At 53.6% G+C, this 18566-nt stretch overlaps 1 protein-coding gene across 1 annotated transcript; it reads left to right on the top strand.

Moving 5' to 3' along the window:
* Positions 1-1589: 1589 nt before the first annotated feature.
* On the top strand, positions 1590-17996 carry MAA_11245 (C6 zinc finger protein; the record flags this gene model as incomplete). Its single annotated transcript, XM_011413225.1, has 1 exon — positions 1590-17996. One exon carries the CDS (start codon positions 1590-1592, stop codon positions 17994-17996), a length of 16407 nt encoding a protein of 5468 aa, XP_011411527.1.
* Between the last annotated feature and the right edge of the window lie 570 nt (positions 17997-18566).

Below are 18566 nucleotides of genomic sequence, written 5' to 3'. Positions count from 1 at the left end.
CACTTTTCCACGTTGGATGCCTGGTTATATTCCAATAGCATGATGAAGTATTATGAAACATTTGGTCCAACTCCATCTGCCCTGCCAGCTGTGGGATATTCCCGACGTACATGCAGACTTCATGGTCTAGAGTCGGAATGGCGTAGTATGTTCGCCTATCAAGCCGATGAGCAATGTTCTTACCGTTGGATGTGTAAACTTTGAAGACATATTTTTATTTTATTTTATTCCGAGCGAATATAGTAATGCAATCAGCGAACGCCAGACAACTCCTTACACGCCACAGTGGGACATCACTCTATTCGATTTTGTCCGTCCATGGCTGGTACTCCGTAATCCATCGGGACTTGCTAGGCACACTGCGTGTATGAATCGAGATCGTCGCCTTATGGTTGCCCAAAAGGCCAAGAGACCACATACAACCTTCACTCACTCAGTGGGTGAAGAAAATGACACGGCTTTACCCTAGGGTAGGCAATACTGGGACAAACATCATCCCAGACTAGCATTGACCAGTGGCGCAACACGTGCAGGAGCATGTGAGGTGCCACGCTGGCATGCATAATGGTGGGGGGCCTGCCGACACACCTTGAAGGTCAACGGTGCGGCAGAATACTACATAAATTTTCGTTGGGCATCTGCGAGCACTTTCGGGTGGTTAAAACGCAGCCAAACAGTAAAGGCGATTGGGTGGGTCGGCTTGTAGTAGTAGTATCACGTTTTCGAAACAGAGTCTTGGGAGGCAGCCGATTGAGCGGTCTGGTGGGAAACGGGTACGGCCCTCTTTGTGGTTCGGGTCGTGGTTCGGGGTGGAGGAGGCGTCAAACTCTGATACTAGTGCCCGTCATGTACAAAGAGCCACATGGAGAAGGAACACGAGGAGCAGTCAAACAGAGTCAATGGGGTAATAGTAATGACTCTGGTCTGGGTGCAGGATGAGAATTGCAAGAATGGGGAAGCATTGGAGATGGCAGAAGAGGGGCCGTCCGGAGCATTCCAGTCGGGAGTCCACAGGACTCCATTATATGGCCGGGAGCATCTCATGACTCTCCAACAGCTCGCGATAGTTATTGCCCAACGCCTCACTCGCTGCGCTCTGCACCTACTGCGTGGCCATGATAGCAACCATCAAGAGGCTGACGTTTTCCCATCCGCCTCTTCATCAAGGACAGCTGAACCGTCGTCAACGAGCCCCACTAATCTGTCCATTGACAGTTAGCGCCGGCTCGGGTGGCCCCATTTCCTGTGCTCCAAACCCAAGCTCCAAGGTTCAACCCAAGTTCAAGTTGCAGGTTGGCCCAGCCACCGCCATTCTGTGCTTCTGGAGACGGACCAGGGCCATGACCGGGTCTATGGCCAACCAAGGCCTGAGCTTCAGCCCAAAATCATAACATTGCTGTTCGACCAGCCAGCTGCTGGGGTTGCACGCCAATTTTTCCCTCTTCATCACTTTCAAGTGTCTACCCATTGCTTCGTTTGCAACACCATAGTACATACCTAGACGTTTACTGTACACCACGCATTACGCAGAGCAACGGCAAAAGGCAGATGCATCACCGCCCTCTCAGGCCGATAGAGCGGCAGCCATGATGCGAGATTCCCGCCGCCAGAGCCCCGAGAGCTCTCGGAGGCGGAGGCGGGATCACAGGCGAGATCCTCACGAGAGTCTGGCCTTCGTCCCCCCTCAACCTATGAATTCGAGCATGCCTTCATCTTCAGCGTACCCCAACTACCCTTCACAATATCCTACACCCAGTGCGACCGCGCCGACGAGAGCGCGTGGTACGGGACCTTCCGACGCAGGCAGAAACAGAGATGGAAACATATATGGGGGCAGAGACGAAATCAGAGATGGAAACCGATATGGAAGTACAGATGAAGTGAGAGACGGAAACCGATACGGAAGCAGGGACGAAATAAGAGATGGAAACCGATATGGAAGTAGAGATGAAGTGAGAGATGGAAACCGATACGGAATCAGGGACGAAGTAAGAGATGGAAATAGAGACCGGGATCGGGACCAATATCGGGAGCCCGTACGGGCACGGCAGCACGCAAACAGACAAAGAGCAGCTTCTGATAGCTCTGGGTCATTTACCTCAAGCTCTGCCGCGTCGTCTCTAATAGACATCTCGCGTCATTACCCGACCCAGAGCCGCTTCGGAGGTATCTTTGGCACCTTCTTCGGCGCTCCCTCCGAGCGTCAGGTACGTCGCCGGAGGAGTGGTCGAGCCAAGAAGCGCCGTGTGCTCTATTTTGGCAACTCGTCGTCTTCATCAGTCAACTCCGATTTGGCCTATGGAACGGGGTATATTCCCAAGACCAAGGGCCGCGAGTTCAACAAGCTGCGCAAAGTCTCTGGCGGATACTCGACGCATCAAACTAGAGACAGAGACGGGAGGAGCACCAACGAGTATGATAGGGCTGGGGCTGGGGCTGGGGCTGCCATCTCCGTTGCCGCAGGTAGTTCTAGCCGACAAGGCGGTCCCAAAAAGGACAAGACGGACGAGGAAATTCTTGCGCTTGGCCGTCAACTCTCTGACTTTGCGAAAAAGCAGAAGGAGCATGATCAGCGAGCCTCTGGCAAGGTCAAGGCAACCGGACTCATGGCAGCAGCTGCCGCCGTCAATGAGGTTCGAAAGAAGAGACGCGATGCAAAGACTCGTGGTATTGCTACCTCTAGACCTCATGGTGATTACTCAGATTCCAGCGACGATTCGGATTGGGAAGACGCTCCTGACGATGAGGGTGGTTTCAGCGACGCCGAATCGGCTTTGGCATATGGCTCGGTCGTCTCTCATGTCCTTAGGCCTACGAGATCTGGCATGACATCCGCCATGGGAGTTGCAACCGGCGCTGCTCTGGGTGCAGGCGTGGCTTCCACGACTGGCCGATCCGGAACCTCGACAAGACCTGCAGAGAGCCTCCCAGCTACCAATGTTAGAAAGAGCTCCGTCGTGGATCCCCGACTATTCGGGCCCTACAACTCCCTCAGGGGCATGATCAACACGCCTTGCGGGTTCGGCGAGGGTCAGCCCACGGCTGATCACCAACAGTTCAATAAGTTGCGCCGCGCTGAAACCGAGCCTATCTATAAGGGTCCCATGAAGAATGTTTACCCCGTGCCAACTTCTGACCCGGAAAAATTCGATGCCGACGTTGCCCCAACCATGTCATCTCGCCAGGAACTTCCTTTTCGGTCTCGTCCTGCCCCAATTCCTCTTCAACAACCCAGCCCTAAAGCACCGGTATCATCCAAGGTGTACCAAGCCGAGAAGCTGGAGGAAGAGAGCCAGAAGCACTCGCGAACACGTTCTGACGAGACTGGAGTCGGCGCAGGCACGAAACTCACAGGCATCGCTGCCGCAGCAGCAGCCGCAGTTGCCCTTGCATCTGATCGAAAGTCCAAGAGAGACTCACGTCGAGACGAGCGAAGAAAGGAGCGCAAAGATAATGATACCCAAGAAGTCCAAGAGTTCAACCGCGTCGCTGAGCCCTGGGAGGGAGATAGGGGGGACCGATCCAAGCGCCGTGACAGGGATGCAGAGTTAGAGGTCAATCACAGATCAAAGGGAGACTCATACTCTTCTAAATACTCTGATGAACGGGATCACAAGCGTCATTCACGTCGTGAAGAAGACGCAACGCCCCGAAAGCGTCGTGAGACAAGGGTAGACCACTATCCCGAGGCAGAGTCGTCCCGAAAGTCCAAGCGCAGCGAAAAGGGCGATCGGGACAGGGATTTCAAAAGTGAGGTATCGCAGTCATCTCGAAGAGACAGTCGCAATATTGATGATCGGGATGAACGGCGACGGGATGAGAAGAACACTCGCGATCAAATGCCGGGTGCCTACGACTATATCCCCCCCCCTGCAGACACAACCACCCGCCAGCCTATTGACCCCTTCCAATTTCAGGTTACTGATGGTGCCTTGGGAACATCCCTGGTCTCTGCCGCCATGGCCCCGACGCGACCATTGACTCCCACTGTTGTGACGGTGGATCGGGAGCCCAACTTTGACGACCCGCCACTCCTGGAGCAGTCAGACACAAGGCTGAGTCGTAAGGACTCATTTGAAATGGAGCGCATGGCGAAGGAATACAACAAGGGCGCTCGAGATTATCTCGAGGGTACGGATTCACGACGACATGATTATGAGGAACGAGAGCATGAAGCAAGGACTATCTATGACGAGGCCAAACACTCCACTGCTCCCATTGCAGCAGCAGCCGTAGCGTCTGCTGTAGCTATGGAAATGGACCGGTCAACAGACCACCATCGAAATGGTTATGTGGACGACGGGTCTCACGATTACTCAAAGTCAAGCAAGGATCCTGTCCAGGAGGAGGCGGATAGATACTACCGGGAGAAGATGACTGCTGAAAGGAATGCCGCCGAGGAACAACAATCTCGCAGCGTGTCTTCTGACAAGTCTGTCATTAGCAAATACGATGACGATGACCAAAAACAACCCTACACAATTGTCACGCCACCGGATATGGAAGAGAACAAGACTTCTGTCAAGAGCCCATATGAGGGTCCAGATGCCGACGTCCGAATCGACAACAAGATTTACCCCAAGGAACTCCACAGATTCCAGTCCAGGGACCGGGACAGCAATTCGTTTTCATCCCGCGACCCTTCTTGTGAACGCGAGCGGCCGATGCTGAACCTCGTCTATCCTACCCCAGTACCCAGTCGTCAGCCTACACCCAGCCTATCGCGAGGCTCAAGCGAAGCTGGTCAGAAACCAACTTCTACTGATGAAGACAAGGGCAAGAAGAAAAAGAAAAAGACCAAGAAGAATAAGTCCATATCGAATGACGGCTCCACTGAGGACTATTTTGGCGGTGCTAAGAGTGAGACCGGAGCTTCTGGTGCAGCCTCCACTGTTTCCTCCTCTGCCAAGTCTGTTACCTGGGGTGAAAATTCGACCAAGAGCTTTGAGGTTGAGAGCCCGGGGCCGCGAAGCGAAGACGATGTAGCGCTGGATAAGTCCGAGTCTGGGGATAGGTCACGACCTGTCCTCAATCAGACGAGTCAATGGGGCATGATTGCTGCTGCCATTGCAGACAGTAGTGCTGAGCCTGCCGACGAACCAAAAGTCAAGGCATCGCGCTCCAAGAAGGCCAGCTCCGATGTTGGCCTAGGCTATCGCGACAGGTCGACGAGGAATGTGGACGACGACTTGATGGACGATGCAAGATCAGAACCCCCAATCCCTGGGCCGAAGCCTGTCAGCCTAGCTTCCGTGAAGATGCCTGGCGGCTTCGAAGATGATATCGAGTTTGCGGCCACCCTTGCCGCCGGTCTCAAGGATACCGGATTCGACCCCAATATTGTCATTGACGATCCTGAGTACCGTCGTCGGGATTCTCCTCCCCACACCGGCGACACGAATGGGGATGGATGGAACGGCTCCTCATTTGCTGATGTTGTTACGGACATGACGTCTAAGCAAAAGGGCGTGTCTGACCCTGGATTTTTTTCCGAGCCTGTTGATATGACTAGGGAAGACCCAACGGGCACGTCTGATGTGTGGACCCAGCCTTCCGATAAACTCAGCAAGAAGGAGAAAAAGAGACTCGAAAAGGAAGCCAAGAGACAATCTGTTGATATTGCTGAACCTGTAGCCGCCGAAGTATTTGAGACAGGTGCCTTTGAAGATGTCCCCGAGAGGCAATTAATCAATAAGGAGCAGCGTAAGCGCGATGAGGAAGCCAGGGTCGAAGAAAAGGTTCCTGATGCGTCTATGGATAAGAAGGAATTGTATCAAGACGACGACTACAACTCACGAGAAGCGGTCACCAACCCCGTGTGGGAAGAGTCTGACAAGAGGAAGAAGCCCAAAAAAGACCGGAAGAGCCGCGATCTTGAAGATGACACCTCTACAAGGGTATCACGCACCGATTCATTTGATAGCAAATCAACAATTCGCGTTGTAAACCCGGATGATGAATGGGATGCTCCCAGGAAGTCCAAGTCCAAATCTAAGAGGGACTCTGGTGGCTCCGAGATCGTCTCACGATCGGCACCTGGTTCTGAAGTTGGCGAACGGGAAGCCCATAGCAAACGCAGCTCTCGATCAGCCCCTGGGTCCGAAGTGGGCGTGAGGGAAAGCTCCAGCAAGCACAGCAGCAGCAAATCCAGGCGCCGAAGCGGAACTGATTTTGACGATTATCGAGACGATCCGCCGGATCGGAAACGTGACCCCTGGGATGACCGTGACGTTAGCTCCGTAGTCTCAGAGTCTCGCGGTGATGATCGTCGCAAAGAGAGACGAGGCAAGCGATCATCATTGTACGACGACGACGACGCTAAATCAGTTGCGTCTGCTCCCGGATCATCACGCAAGGGCAAGCGATCATCTCTCTACGAGGATGAAGATGCAGCTCGATCAACTGTTTCCCTGTCAGGATCTCCTCGCCGCAGCAGGGATAAGGAGGCTGACAAGAGCGAGAAGAGGTCAAGCGGTTTGTTTGCCAGCATATTCAAGAAAGATGGCAAAGACGACTCCAAGAAATTGGATAGGGAGTCTTTTTTAGATAATGCCGGCACCCTTGGCGCGGGTGTCGGCTTAGCGACTGCTGCTGCTGCTGTTGCCGCCAGCGTCTCTCGTTCAAAAGCCGCCCAAGCCTCCTCTGAGAAGGACTCCGACGCCGTCGACATTGACGAGTACCAAAAATCGAAAGAGTCGGAAGACTTCGATCCCGAGATTGTTCCTCGAGCAATCAAACCCGCCATTGACCCTCAGTATGGCGACTTGCTCCCCTTGCCCCCAAGCGAACCAGGCAGTCCCAAGTCTCTCCCTGAAGATCTGCCTACCCTACCAGACAGCCGTCCAGACACGCCTACTGAGGAACGCGCTTTGAAGCTAGACTTGTTGACGCACCGCCGCCGCAGAAGCACCCAGGATACACCCGCCAAGTCTCCGAGCAGCACCGCTATCCCCATCTCTCTCCGTCTTGGCCAGAGACACGGTGCCCCCCCCAGCTCACCCATTGCCCATCGATCACCACCACCAAACGACTCGCCAGTGACGACCCCCGAGTCATCGCGTCGATCGGCTCGCATTTCTTGGGATAGCAGCAGGGAAATCAAGCCTCTCTATCTTCTTGAACATTCTCGACATGGCTCCCTGGATCATATTCCACAAATGGACCTACCTGCGCTCCCCCCCAGCGAGCCAAGCGAGCCTCCTTCGAGAGAATCCCCTGCTCCTGGGCATGCGGACCTATATACAAACGAAGATGTAGTCAGCGGGGGCATCCCTCTGGAAAACTTGGCCGCATCAGGACTTCGAATTGATACAGATCTGGCCTCCTCTGCCCCCATTGAAGACATGGCTGGCTCACAGGAAACTACCCCTAAGGCCATTGCCAGACCCGAGCTACCCCTTGTATCGGCCGACCAACAGCTTACTGGAGAGGTGGTTGTTGGTGAAGATGATCCCGCCCCTGTTGACTCAATGTCCAAAGACAGAAGCTCGTACTTGCTCAACTCGGCGCCTTCTTCTACAAAGTCTAACAAGACTGTCAAGAGTGAAGACAGCATGCGCAGCCAGCCCGAGTCTACTCCAACCAAGCATCCTATGGCAGAGACCTCGCTGCCCGATGTCGCTGAAGACATGACTTCAGCTGATGAACACTTCTCCGACGCCTTGGAAGGAACACACTCGGACACTTTTGAAGAGGCTCGTGACTGGTTCGATAACGCACAGCCTCATGAACCAGTCGCCACCGAGATGTCGATGCCCACTGCCGAGCCTGCAGTCGGGCCTATGCCACCGGTCCCTGTCGTTGATGCCGAGCCGGATGAGTGGAAAAACATGTCTGCCAAAGAAAGGAAGAAAGCCAAAAAGGCTCGCAAGAGCAAAGAACTGTCTCTCAAGAAGGATCTTGTTGCAGGCGCTGCCACTGCTGCAGTTGTCGCTCCTTTGTTGACAGATGAGCCAACCAAGATCGAAGAGGCTGCCGAGCCTGTTCTCCCACAGGAGAAGGAAAAGTCTCTTTCCATGGAAGACGAGCTCGCAGAGACAATTGCGGAGCCAATGGCTGACAATGTCGTCCCGGATGCGGCGGCTGACATTTCTCATACCGATGCAGCAAAGGATTTTGCTACTACTGCTGATATTGAGGTTGATAAAACAGAGCAAGATTTTAGTGATCCAGCTCCTATCGTTACTAATGACGCAAAGGATGAAGCACTTTCGTCAACCGTTGACACAACTATCCATGAGGCTGGCGAGAACCTTGAACAAGATCTCGCCCCTGAAATTGTCCTGGAACCCTCTCAGGACGCTGTTGCTATTGAGCCTACCGCAGCGGCAGACTCCTGGGAAGCCTCAAGCAAGAAGGGTAAGAAGAAGAAAAAGAAGTCAAAGGATATCTCTTCCCAGGACACTGAACCAACGGCCGAAGCTACCCCGGATCTTGGCGCAGATGCTACTCTTGAGCCTATAGTCGATGCTCTTGCTGCTGAACCTAGAAAGCAGCAGGAAACCGAGGCTACTACCACAGAACCTCTGGACTTGAACATGTCTACTCCTGTCGAAACAACCGCTGAGATTACAGAGTCTCTTAAAACCGTTGAAGCCAAGGAATTTCACGGCACTGCGATCCCACCTGGTGAGCAGTCCACTGCTGCTCACCCTGAAGAGATAACATCTTATTCGATCTCCGAAAAGGACGAGAAGAATCTTCAGATGGACGTGCCTGTGCTAACGGAAAAGGAGCCAGAGATTGAGACACCTCGCGATCGAGAACAAATCGAGGAACTCAGGACGGAACGCATCACGGGGTCTGCCATGGAGCAAGTTGCTACATCTGGCGGAGAAATTACCACTGCTGAAGATCTTTCTACTCTTGATCAAGTTATTGGAACTGCCCAGCCTGGATTTGACTTCGTCTCACCTGAGAGCAAGACGACGAAGGATGAAGAGCTCTTAGCCGTGGAGAGGAACTTGGGCCCTCCTTTGACCTCAGGAGAGCAAGCGCCAGTGGAAACAATAGATGATGATCAGCTAAGTATGACAGACGCTGGTGCTATCGAAGACTCTACAGCGGCCTCACAAGAGGCTGTCGAACATGTGGAAGCCAACGAACCAGAAATTGCGCCTGTACTGAAAAGCAAAAAGAAAAAGAAGAAGGGCAAGCAATTTGTCGACAGTTTACCCGAGGCTACGGAGCCCGAGACACTTCCCATCATGGAGGAGCTGCCCGTAGTAGAGCTTCCCGTTGATGAGCAGACTGCCTCAACTGCCCAGGAACTTGCTGTATCTGCCGAAGCCGGGGAAGATGAGTTTGCACCGGTGTCGAAGAACAAGAAAAAGAAAAAGAAGAGCAAGGGCACAGAACCTGAAAAGTCGGCGCAGGCGGGCAAAGAGCTTGACACTTGTGCAACCTCGGAGGATCAGCCTCCGCCAGCTGAGCTTGCTCTCACTGAAGAGCTTGTTCCAGAGCAATCTGCTACGAGCGAAGGGCCTGCCGAGCCCACAGCTACTGCCGATAGTCAGACAGCTGCAGCTATTCTGTCTGATCAGACTATCACGACTGGACCATCCTCTATTGACGAGTCAGTGTTGCTCTCCAAAGAACCAATTGCGGCCGCAGAATCCGAGTTTGCGCCAGTCAGCTCAAAGAGCAAAAAGAAGAAGAAGAAAGGCTTTCAGCTTGGTGACTCTGTATCAGTGGAAAATGCATCAGAAGTTCTTACAGTATCGGAGGACCAGTTCGAATCTGCGAAACTCGAGACCGATCTTCCCGTTGACACGGAGGTTCCAGTGATGGAGGCAAGTACGGATTCGCAGCCAATCACTGAAGCTACCGAAGACGATTTTGCACCTGTGACGAAGGGTAAGAAGAATAAGAAGAACAAGAAAAAGTCGATTCAGTTGGAGGAATCATTGCCAGATCCTGTGTCACAAACTATGGAGGCTTCTCCAGCTGCCAAAGCCTCAGAAGACGCTACGATCCTAGAGAAACTGGCAACCAACAAAGCTTGGGAAGTGCAACAGCAACCGGAAGAGCAATCTCGGTCTTTGGACACTCACGTTTCTGAACCACTCTTCTCGCAGGATGAAGTTCCTCTAGAGTCAACGCAAGACGGCGCCATGAGTGTTGAGCCAACACAGACAGAGAAAAGTGTCATCTCGGAAAAGACATTGGAGGATACTGAAGACTCTCGGGCTGAGACTGTGTCTTCTAAAAAGAAAGGCAAGAAAAATAAGAAGAAGAGTAGTCAGGCTAGTGCTTGGGATCTTCTGGAAGAGAAGCAAACTGAGGAGATCACCCCTGACCGTGTATCCACGTCTGCTGAGATGGAGCCCCTTGATAAGCCCAAAGAGGAGTCGGTTGCGGAGGTTGCCACGGAAGTTTCTCGTGACCTTTCAGAAGACAAGCCTGCCGAGATACCTACAGGTGAACAGGTCGAGGATAAGCAGAGCACCACCGTCACTGGCAAGAAGTCAAAGAAGAAGAAGAAGAAGGACAGCAAATCCTCTTCAGTTCCAGAAACGGACTCTTCATCTGAAATCCCGGTCAACATGGCGGAGCCGTTCCCATTCACCGAAGAACCTGCCTCTATCGAGGAGACAAAGTCTACTGCAGAGCCAGAGCCAGAGCCAGAGTTACAGACGGCTGCCTCGACTCCACAGACGATCGAGGAAGAGTTGTCACAGCCCGCTGGCAAGAAGAACAAGAAAAAGAAGAAGCGCTCGAGCATGGTGGGGGAGCCGATGGAGGAGGATTCGGCCCTCACCGAGCCTTCAACCGAGACTGAAACTACTCCAGAGATTGTGGTGGATGAGCCTGCTCCTGTGGCTGATCCTGAGGCTGAATTTGAAGTCCCCAAGAAGGGAAAGAAGAATAAGAAAAAGAAGAACTCTCTTTCTCCTGAACTTACCGAAGTAGAGCCTAGTACTGCACCTGAGGCTACGACCCAAAGTATGAAGCAAGCAATAGCTGACAATCATGCGGCCACGCTGGAAACACCTACTTTTGAGCCTGAAGGACAAGCTGAAGAAAAGGATGTTGTTGACATGGTCAACACCGATGAACAGCCTCCAGCAGAAACCAAGCCGATTGACATGATGTCTGTGGATAATACAATGCTTCCTGAAGCCTTCAAGGACATGGTTCAAACCACGGGACCTACTGTCGAAACCTCTTCTATGAAGAACGTGGATGATCTTGTACCTGTGAAACTTGCAAAGAAGGATAAGAAAAAGAGGAAGAAGCAGGCGGGCTTGGAGGAGAGTGTTCAGGGTCCTGAGCCGGAATTTGTCGCAGAATCACAAGCGATAGATGCCGAAGCTTTGACTGACGTGGCTTACTCTGCAGAAACTTCGGACGGGCTCGCATCTGCGGCTCAGACGCCCATGGAAACGGTCCCCGTGGATCAGACCAAGGAAACGGAGGCCATTCCTGAGGACATGTGGGCTGGGTTTAGTTCAAAGCAATCTAAAAAGGACAAGAAGAAAAAGAAGGCTAAGAATGGAGAATCTGAACTAACACAGCAAACCGAGCCCACTCCCGCAACGGATCTTATCCCGGAGCCAATGCAGGAAAACCTGTCAAAGGAAAGTTCTGAAGTAGCAAATGATTTCGGGACTACGGACTCGACCTTCGGGCCCGGGACACCTCGTGACTCGGGGGCAGCCAACGACGAGGAAGTGGTTAAGGATGAGAAGGAGGTTGGTGAGGCCAAAGATAATGATGAACGGTTGATTGGGAAGAAGGACAAGAAAAAGAAGAAGAAGGCGAAGGCGTTGGAAGTGGAGGCTGATGTGAGCTCAAGGGCTACTGAAGAGACGCCTGTCTCCGAGGAGCCTGAGACAAAAAAGGTGGAAGAAGTTGGCGGCGACGATTCGTGGACTGATACGGTGTCAAAGAAAGAGAAGAAGAAGAACAAGAAGGCCAAGCAGGGCTCTCAGTACGATGACTTGCCACCACAAAATACTCCGATTCAGGACGCCGACAATCCCTACGACGCTGATGCACGACCAGAGGCCGAAAAAGTTGACCCCCTGGAGCCGGCAACCACAGCGCAGAATATTGGCGTCACTGAAGTGAGTGATGCAGCACCTCGTGATGTCACATTCGAGTCCCACCAAGCAACTGCAGACGTGCAGGCGGAAACCCAGGAGCCCCAGGAGCCCAAGGACATGTCCATGCCGCCCGATAGTCAGCCCCCACAACCCAACCTGGACGTTGCAGAGAGTTCTGCTGCGATAACCTCAGAAGATTACATGATTGTCCAAGATGCATCTGCTCAGCCAAGCGGCGATCCCGACGTGCCAGTGGCCGTGGATGAGCCGGCTGATGACGAATGGTCAATGCCAATCACCGGCAAGAAGGCGAAAAAGGGTAAGAAAAACCGCAAGAGCCAAGTAGACTCGATGCCCTGGGATGAGCCAACTGCTGGCTCGTCTAGCCTACCTACCGAGGACAAGTCTGTCCCTGAGGGTGGTGCGGCTTCCTTCGAACCGGTTCAACCTATCACCCCCGATGAGATGGTTGATTGCAGTACAACCGACCGAGAAGCAGACTTAGTCTCCAGTGCCGCAGAGCAAGCCGAAGCAGCGGAATTTCCTACTCACCATGTTGATGTTTATGATACCCAGGCCATGGCTGATTTACCTCCGATTTCATCGACATCACCTGCTGAGCATGTCATTGATCTAGATCAGGGGAAGAGCAACGCAGCAGACGATTCTTGGCAAAGCAGTCCACAGAGGAAGCTATCCAAGAAAGACAAGAGGAAGAAGAAGAAGCAGCAGGTGAGCCTTGCCGACCAGCCAGAGGATGAACCACAGGAGGCAACCTCTGGAGGCGACAATACGCCAGCGGAACCGGCGGACCCGGTGGCTGCTTCTTTAAACGAACCTGTTGAAAGCCCAATCATTGCAGAAGATATTACTGCTGAGCCCGAAGAGCGGTTGCCGATCAATAAGTCCAAAGAGGACCAGAAGAAAGTTGCAGCTGCCACGTTAGCTGCTACTGCATTGGCTGCCGCCGGTCTCACTGCAACAACAGCGACCCTTGGGGAGGAACATGATCCACTTGTTGCAGAGGAACCAGCCCAGTTTGAAGGAAGCAGGTCATGGGCCGATGAGATGGAAGACGAAGCAGCCAGTACCCCCGCAGAACAAAAATCCGTTATCGGAACTCTACAGGAAGCTGACGACGTCAGCTTTACCGCGTCGAAGGAGGCCAATAAGAGTGAGAAAAGCAAGTCTAAGGAACCATCTTCTGACGATTTGTCGACCCTCGAGCCAACACCAACGGCCGAGACAGGTCCGGAGGCCACCCCGAAAGCCGGGGAGCCTGCTGTAGAGGAGGCCCCTGTTCATGAAATCCTCGATGCAGGAGACGAGTGGGCGATTCCTTCAAAGAAAAAGGCCAAGAAGGGCAAAAAGAGTAAATCGGGCAGCGGAACATTGACCCCTGCAGAACCTGCATTGACCCCGGAGGACACAATACGTGAACCAACACCGACAATTCTGCAAGCCTCTACGGACCCTGCGGCTTCACCTGACCCGGTAGAAGACAACGATTTATCAAAAGAGACAAACCCTCCTGTCCCTGAAGACGCTGGTGACGAATGGGCCATACGGCCGAAGAAGAAGGGGAAGAAGGGGAAGAAGAGCAAGACAAGCAGTGGGACGATGACCCCTGCTGAGCCAGCAGGAGACGAGGGAGCTCCGGAGACTATAGACCCCATCACCGAATTTGCGCCTACTGAGCTAATGAAAGCTGAATTAGCAGCTAAAGAAGGAGAGATTACGGCTGCCGTTGGAGTGGATGATGAATGGGCGGTGCTTTCCAAGAAGAAGAGTAAGCAAGGCAAAAAAGACAAGTCAAGCAGCGCCACGGCGACTCCAGTCAATGAGTCCAGCATCGTCTTACCTGACCTACAGTCAGAGGCCCTGTCAACCACAAATGAGGCGATGGAGCCTCATGGTCGAGCCCTTGGAGTTGACAGTGTTTCGAATATTCCCGAGCCTGTAGAACCCACCAAGACTTTTGAGCCTGAAGAGCTGCCTCATCCCACGGATGATAATGACGCTGAGGGCTGGGGTTCCGCTGTTGCAAAGAAGGACAAGATAGGAAAGAAGAGTGAGGCCGGTAGTGGCACGATAACACCAATAATGCCGCTTGATGAAACCCCTGTCCAACTTCCTAGGGACGAACAATTGGCACCCGAACAAGAACCCAAGCCTACCACAGAGAAGCCTGCTGCGATAAAACTCCCGGATGCTGTGGAAGACAGTTCTATGACGTTGTCTACCTTTGACGAACTCCCAAATACAACATCAGTGGTAGGGGCTGGAACACTTGAGGATCGTGGCCTCCATGCTATGGAGATAGATACGACCTCGGCGGAGAACGCGGATCAAAACCGGGAACACGGTGTATCCAAGACAAGAGGTTTTGGCACTATCCTTGGAGCTTCTGCCGAGGGCCAAGATTTTGGCACTAGACCTGAGGTTGTCGCCGAAAACGCGGCCGAAAAACTGGCAACAGTCACAACAGAGGCCGAACCGAATGAAACCTGGGCAGTGCCGGTCAAAAAGAAGTCCAAGAAAGAGAAGAAGCGCAAGTCAAGCCAAGTTGTGCTGGATGCTCCTCTAAACGATCCTGTTGTGGAAGAGAAGGACCTATCGTTTACTGCAGCCGAGGCACAACCGGAAGAGGCTGCCGATGATGAATGGCCAGATGACTTTTCTGTGCCCAAATCCAAGAAGAAGAAAGGCAAGAAGGCTGCTGCAGAAGCCCCTGCTGGGTCTGTTGTTGAGAAAAAAGCTCTTCAATCATTTGAAGAAACGGCAACGGGCAAGAATATTGCGTGTGCAGATGATGTTTCGAGCAGAGATGCTACTGGGCCAGCAAGTAGCGACCGCCACGCTGAAAATCTTGGCGACCAAGTCAAGGATAACAAAGCCAAGAGTCAACCAGGTCTATCCACGACTGACGCACTAGCAACGGCGGGCGCAATCGCTGGGGGTGTAGCTTTACTGGCTGAGAAGTTTGGAGGTGGCAAGAAGAAGACAAAGGGGAAGCAGAAGAAGATTGTGGACAAGAGACAGCCACAGGACGATGACATGTTTGATGACCCTGCCTTGTGGGAGGGAGCGGATAAGAAGGCGCTGGATGATGGAAAGGATGCGGAACTCCACGAGAATTTCTGGGGCGGAGCGGCAGACGAGGAGGAGGAAGGGAATAAGGACAAAGAAGTGGCCAAGGGCGTGGGGATGCTAGAAGTTGCCAATACCAGAGAACTGAAGCATGTTCTGCCTGGGACAATGAGCGGGAGCTTTACAGAGTCGGATGGAGGATGGACGGAGACACCACAGCATGGAGTGCCGCTCAGTGACGATTTTGCAGAGAGCCCTATTCTGGGACGTGGAGAGGCCGCCGCTCTTACGATGTCAAAGGAACCTGCAGGTCTGTTGCGCCGATCTGCCGGAGTTGGCGAACCAGTCGGTGGATTGCTTAAAGAGAGATCCGACCCCGAGCCAACGTTACAAAGTATGGGTTCAGAGTCTGACTTCAGGCGTTCTCCGTCAAGAGGCCTGCCTTCCGTTCAAGAAGTCCCCGAGGCAGAGGCAATCGCAGCCCAGTACAACTGGCCAACACCGGAGATGAACCGCGATAGCGGCTTTGCCCCCGAGTCGCCAACTCCACGGCGGCGGCGCAGCATCACTTCTACAGACGACCAGCAACGGGACAGCGGAGTCCACACAGACGACTACAGTGATGGCAAGATGCAGATGCAGACGCAGACGCAGACGCAGACGCCTGATGTGTCTACGAAGAAGAGATTACGACACTCGCCCTCTGCCACCCCTGTCTTGGCAGAACCAGAGGCGGCAGTTGCTCCGCCAGAGCCAGAGAAGAAGGACAAGAAGGCGAAGAGGAGCGCTACGACGACCAAGACAAAAGACTACGGCGAGGCAGCCTCGATGGGCGGCGTCGCGGCTGGAGTAGCAGCAGCAGCAACAGGAGCTGGAACCGGACTTACAGCCAAAGCAGCGACAGAAAAGGCTACGGCGGGACAGCGAAGCGTCAGCGACAACCCCTACATCTACGCATCGGGCTCATTGCCATCATTAAAGGCTGCAGCTGCAGCGACGGCAACAGCAACGTCAACAATGGGCCCGGATGGGCAGGATCTGTCTTCACGGGCCGAGCCAGTCGCGCGTCGGTCCGTGTCCAACTCCAGCCTCTCCCGGCGGCGCACGCCTGAGCCGCTCAGGTTGCGGCCTGAAAGCCCAGGCATCACTGGTCTGCAAGGTCTGCAAGGTCTGCACGGCCTCCAAGGGCTGAGACGATCCACCCCAACCCCCCCACTTCGGCGTGTTGACAAGCGCATGAGCGGCGACCTGCGAGCTCTTCGTCAACGACGCAACTCCAGTTCCACTTCATCAACGCCTACGTCGGCACCCGCGATTGCGACTGCCACTGACTCCCAGGTGCTGCCGCCGCCTGTCGCCAACGAGAGCCGTGTCCGCTCCAAGGGCGAGGAAAGGGACATGGCCGACGTCTACGACGGCTACGGCGAGGGCCGCATTGGCTCGCCGCGGTCGCCCACCCGCCCTCACAGCATGCGCCGCCGCCAAAGCATGCAGGTCCTCGAGCTCGAGTCCAGGGTCGAACAGCTCATGGCCGAGAACCGCATGCTAACCGAGGCCCGCACGCATGCCGAACAGAATCTCAGTCAGAAAGCCGCCAGCGTCCTCTCCGAGCGCGACTCTGAAATCGAATCTCTCAAACAATCACTGCACTTTTTGCAAAACGAGGTCGCCCGTCTGACCGAGGTCAACGAGGGCCTCACAAGCGCCAATGCAGAGCTGGCCAGCAAGGACAGTGGCCGCTATGCCGACATGACCCGCGAGCTGGACGAGGCTCGTGGCGCCCACACTACATTTACCCAGTCGCTGCGGGACAGGGACGCTGAAATCGCCGACTTGCGCGCCAAGCTCGAAGAGGCCAAGGACCAAATCCGCCAGATGCAGCGCAAGATCCTCGAGTCCAAGGCTGGCGATGCTGGGTTCCTCAACATCAAGGACGAGGACTACTTCGACCACCGGTGCCAGCAGCTCTGCTCGCACGTCCAGCAGTGGGTGTTGCGCTTCTCCAAGTTTTCGGACATGCGCGCCTGCCGCCTCACCAGCGAGATCAACGACGAGAAGACGATTGACCGCCTGGACAATGCCGTCTTGGATGGAACCGATGTCGACACCTATCTTCGGGACCGCGTCAGGCGTCGGGACATCTTCATGGCCATGTCGATGAACATGATTTGGGAGTTTGTCTTCACGAGGTACCTGTTTGGCATGGATCGAGAGCAGCGCCAAAAACTCAAGTCTCTGGAGAAGCTGCTGACAGAAGTCGGTCCTGCACAGGCCGTTCGCCAGTGGCGAGCAGTCACGTTGACCCTCCTTTCCAAGAGAGCCAGCTTCAAGGACCAGCGGGACCTCGATACCGAAGCCGTTGTGCAGGCCATCTACCAGACTCTCTGCAAAATACTCCCCCCGCCGTCCAACCTGGAAGGCCAAATCCAATCACAGCTTCGCAGAGTCATGCACGAAGCGGTGGACCTGTCCATTGAAATGCGCACTCAGCGAGCAGAATACATGATGCTTCCACCCCTGCAGCCCGAATATGACGCAGATGGTGAATTGGCAGCCACTGTGTCCTTTGATGCAGCCATGATGAATGAGCGAAGCGGCAGCACCAACATGACCAACGAGGAGCTCGAATCTCAGGGATCTGTTGTTCGGATAGTTCTATTCCCTCTTGTTGTCAAACGAGGAGACGACGGCGGCATCGGCGAAGACAAGATTGTCGTCTGTCCCGCCCAAGTACTCATCTCTCGCGATGACAAGGGCAGACGCCATTACACCCCATCAAGCGAAGCCGGTGGCGCTTCTCTCGGTGCACGCAGCCGCATCAGCCTTGTCACAGAATCAATGGGGCAACCCGAAGCCTAAGTCAGCCGCAAAAGGCTGGTATCCAATAAAGAGGGCGGGCACTCTGGCTTGAGTGAGATGATGAATCATGTCTACTTGATGAAGAATGCAATTTTAGAAGGGGAACGTACATTAAAAGAAGCATATAGGGGGCAAACCAAGGTATAATTTTTTCTTTCTTTTACTTACAAAACAATGATGATGATATAGGTGTTGGGCAGTAAAATGGACTCAACAAGGGATATGGGAAGGTTTTGTTCGATTGCGATATCCCCTCCTTTATTTTTTCTTTCCTTTTCTTTTTTCTAACTTTTTTTTTCTCATGCTGTGTTTTTGGGTATTACTTTTGGTTTAATGTGTCACTGCGACTCCGTCCTTGGGTATGATCTTCGGATGTCTGGTTCTCGCTTGTATTTATGTGATGTAATTTAGGCACCGACTTTTCTTCGGGTTCTTGGTATGCTTGAGAGCTGAATACACATGTGCTTGTTTTTCGTGCAGATTCTTTCACCAATTGTCGTAAACCGGGCCCCTTATGGGTGGTTGAGGCAGCAGGACTCGTCTACTCTATACAGGGACACGACAGAATAC

Source organism: Metarhizium robertsii (assembly GCF_000187425.2).
Source record: "Metarhizium robertsii ARSEF 23 chromosome Unknown MAA_Scf_5, whole genome shotgun sequence".
Taxonomy (NCBI): domain Eukaryota; kingdom Fungi; phylum Ascomycota; class Sordariomycetes; order Hypocreales; family Clavicipitaceae; genus Metarhizium; species Metarhizium robertsii.
Note: the sequence above shows the minus strand (reverse complement) of the source record. Positions and strands in the feature narration are given on the sequence as shown.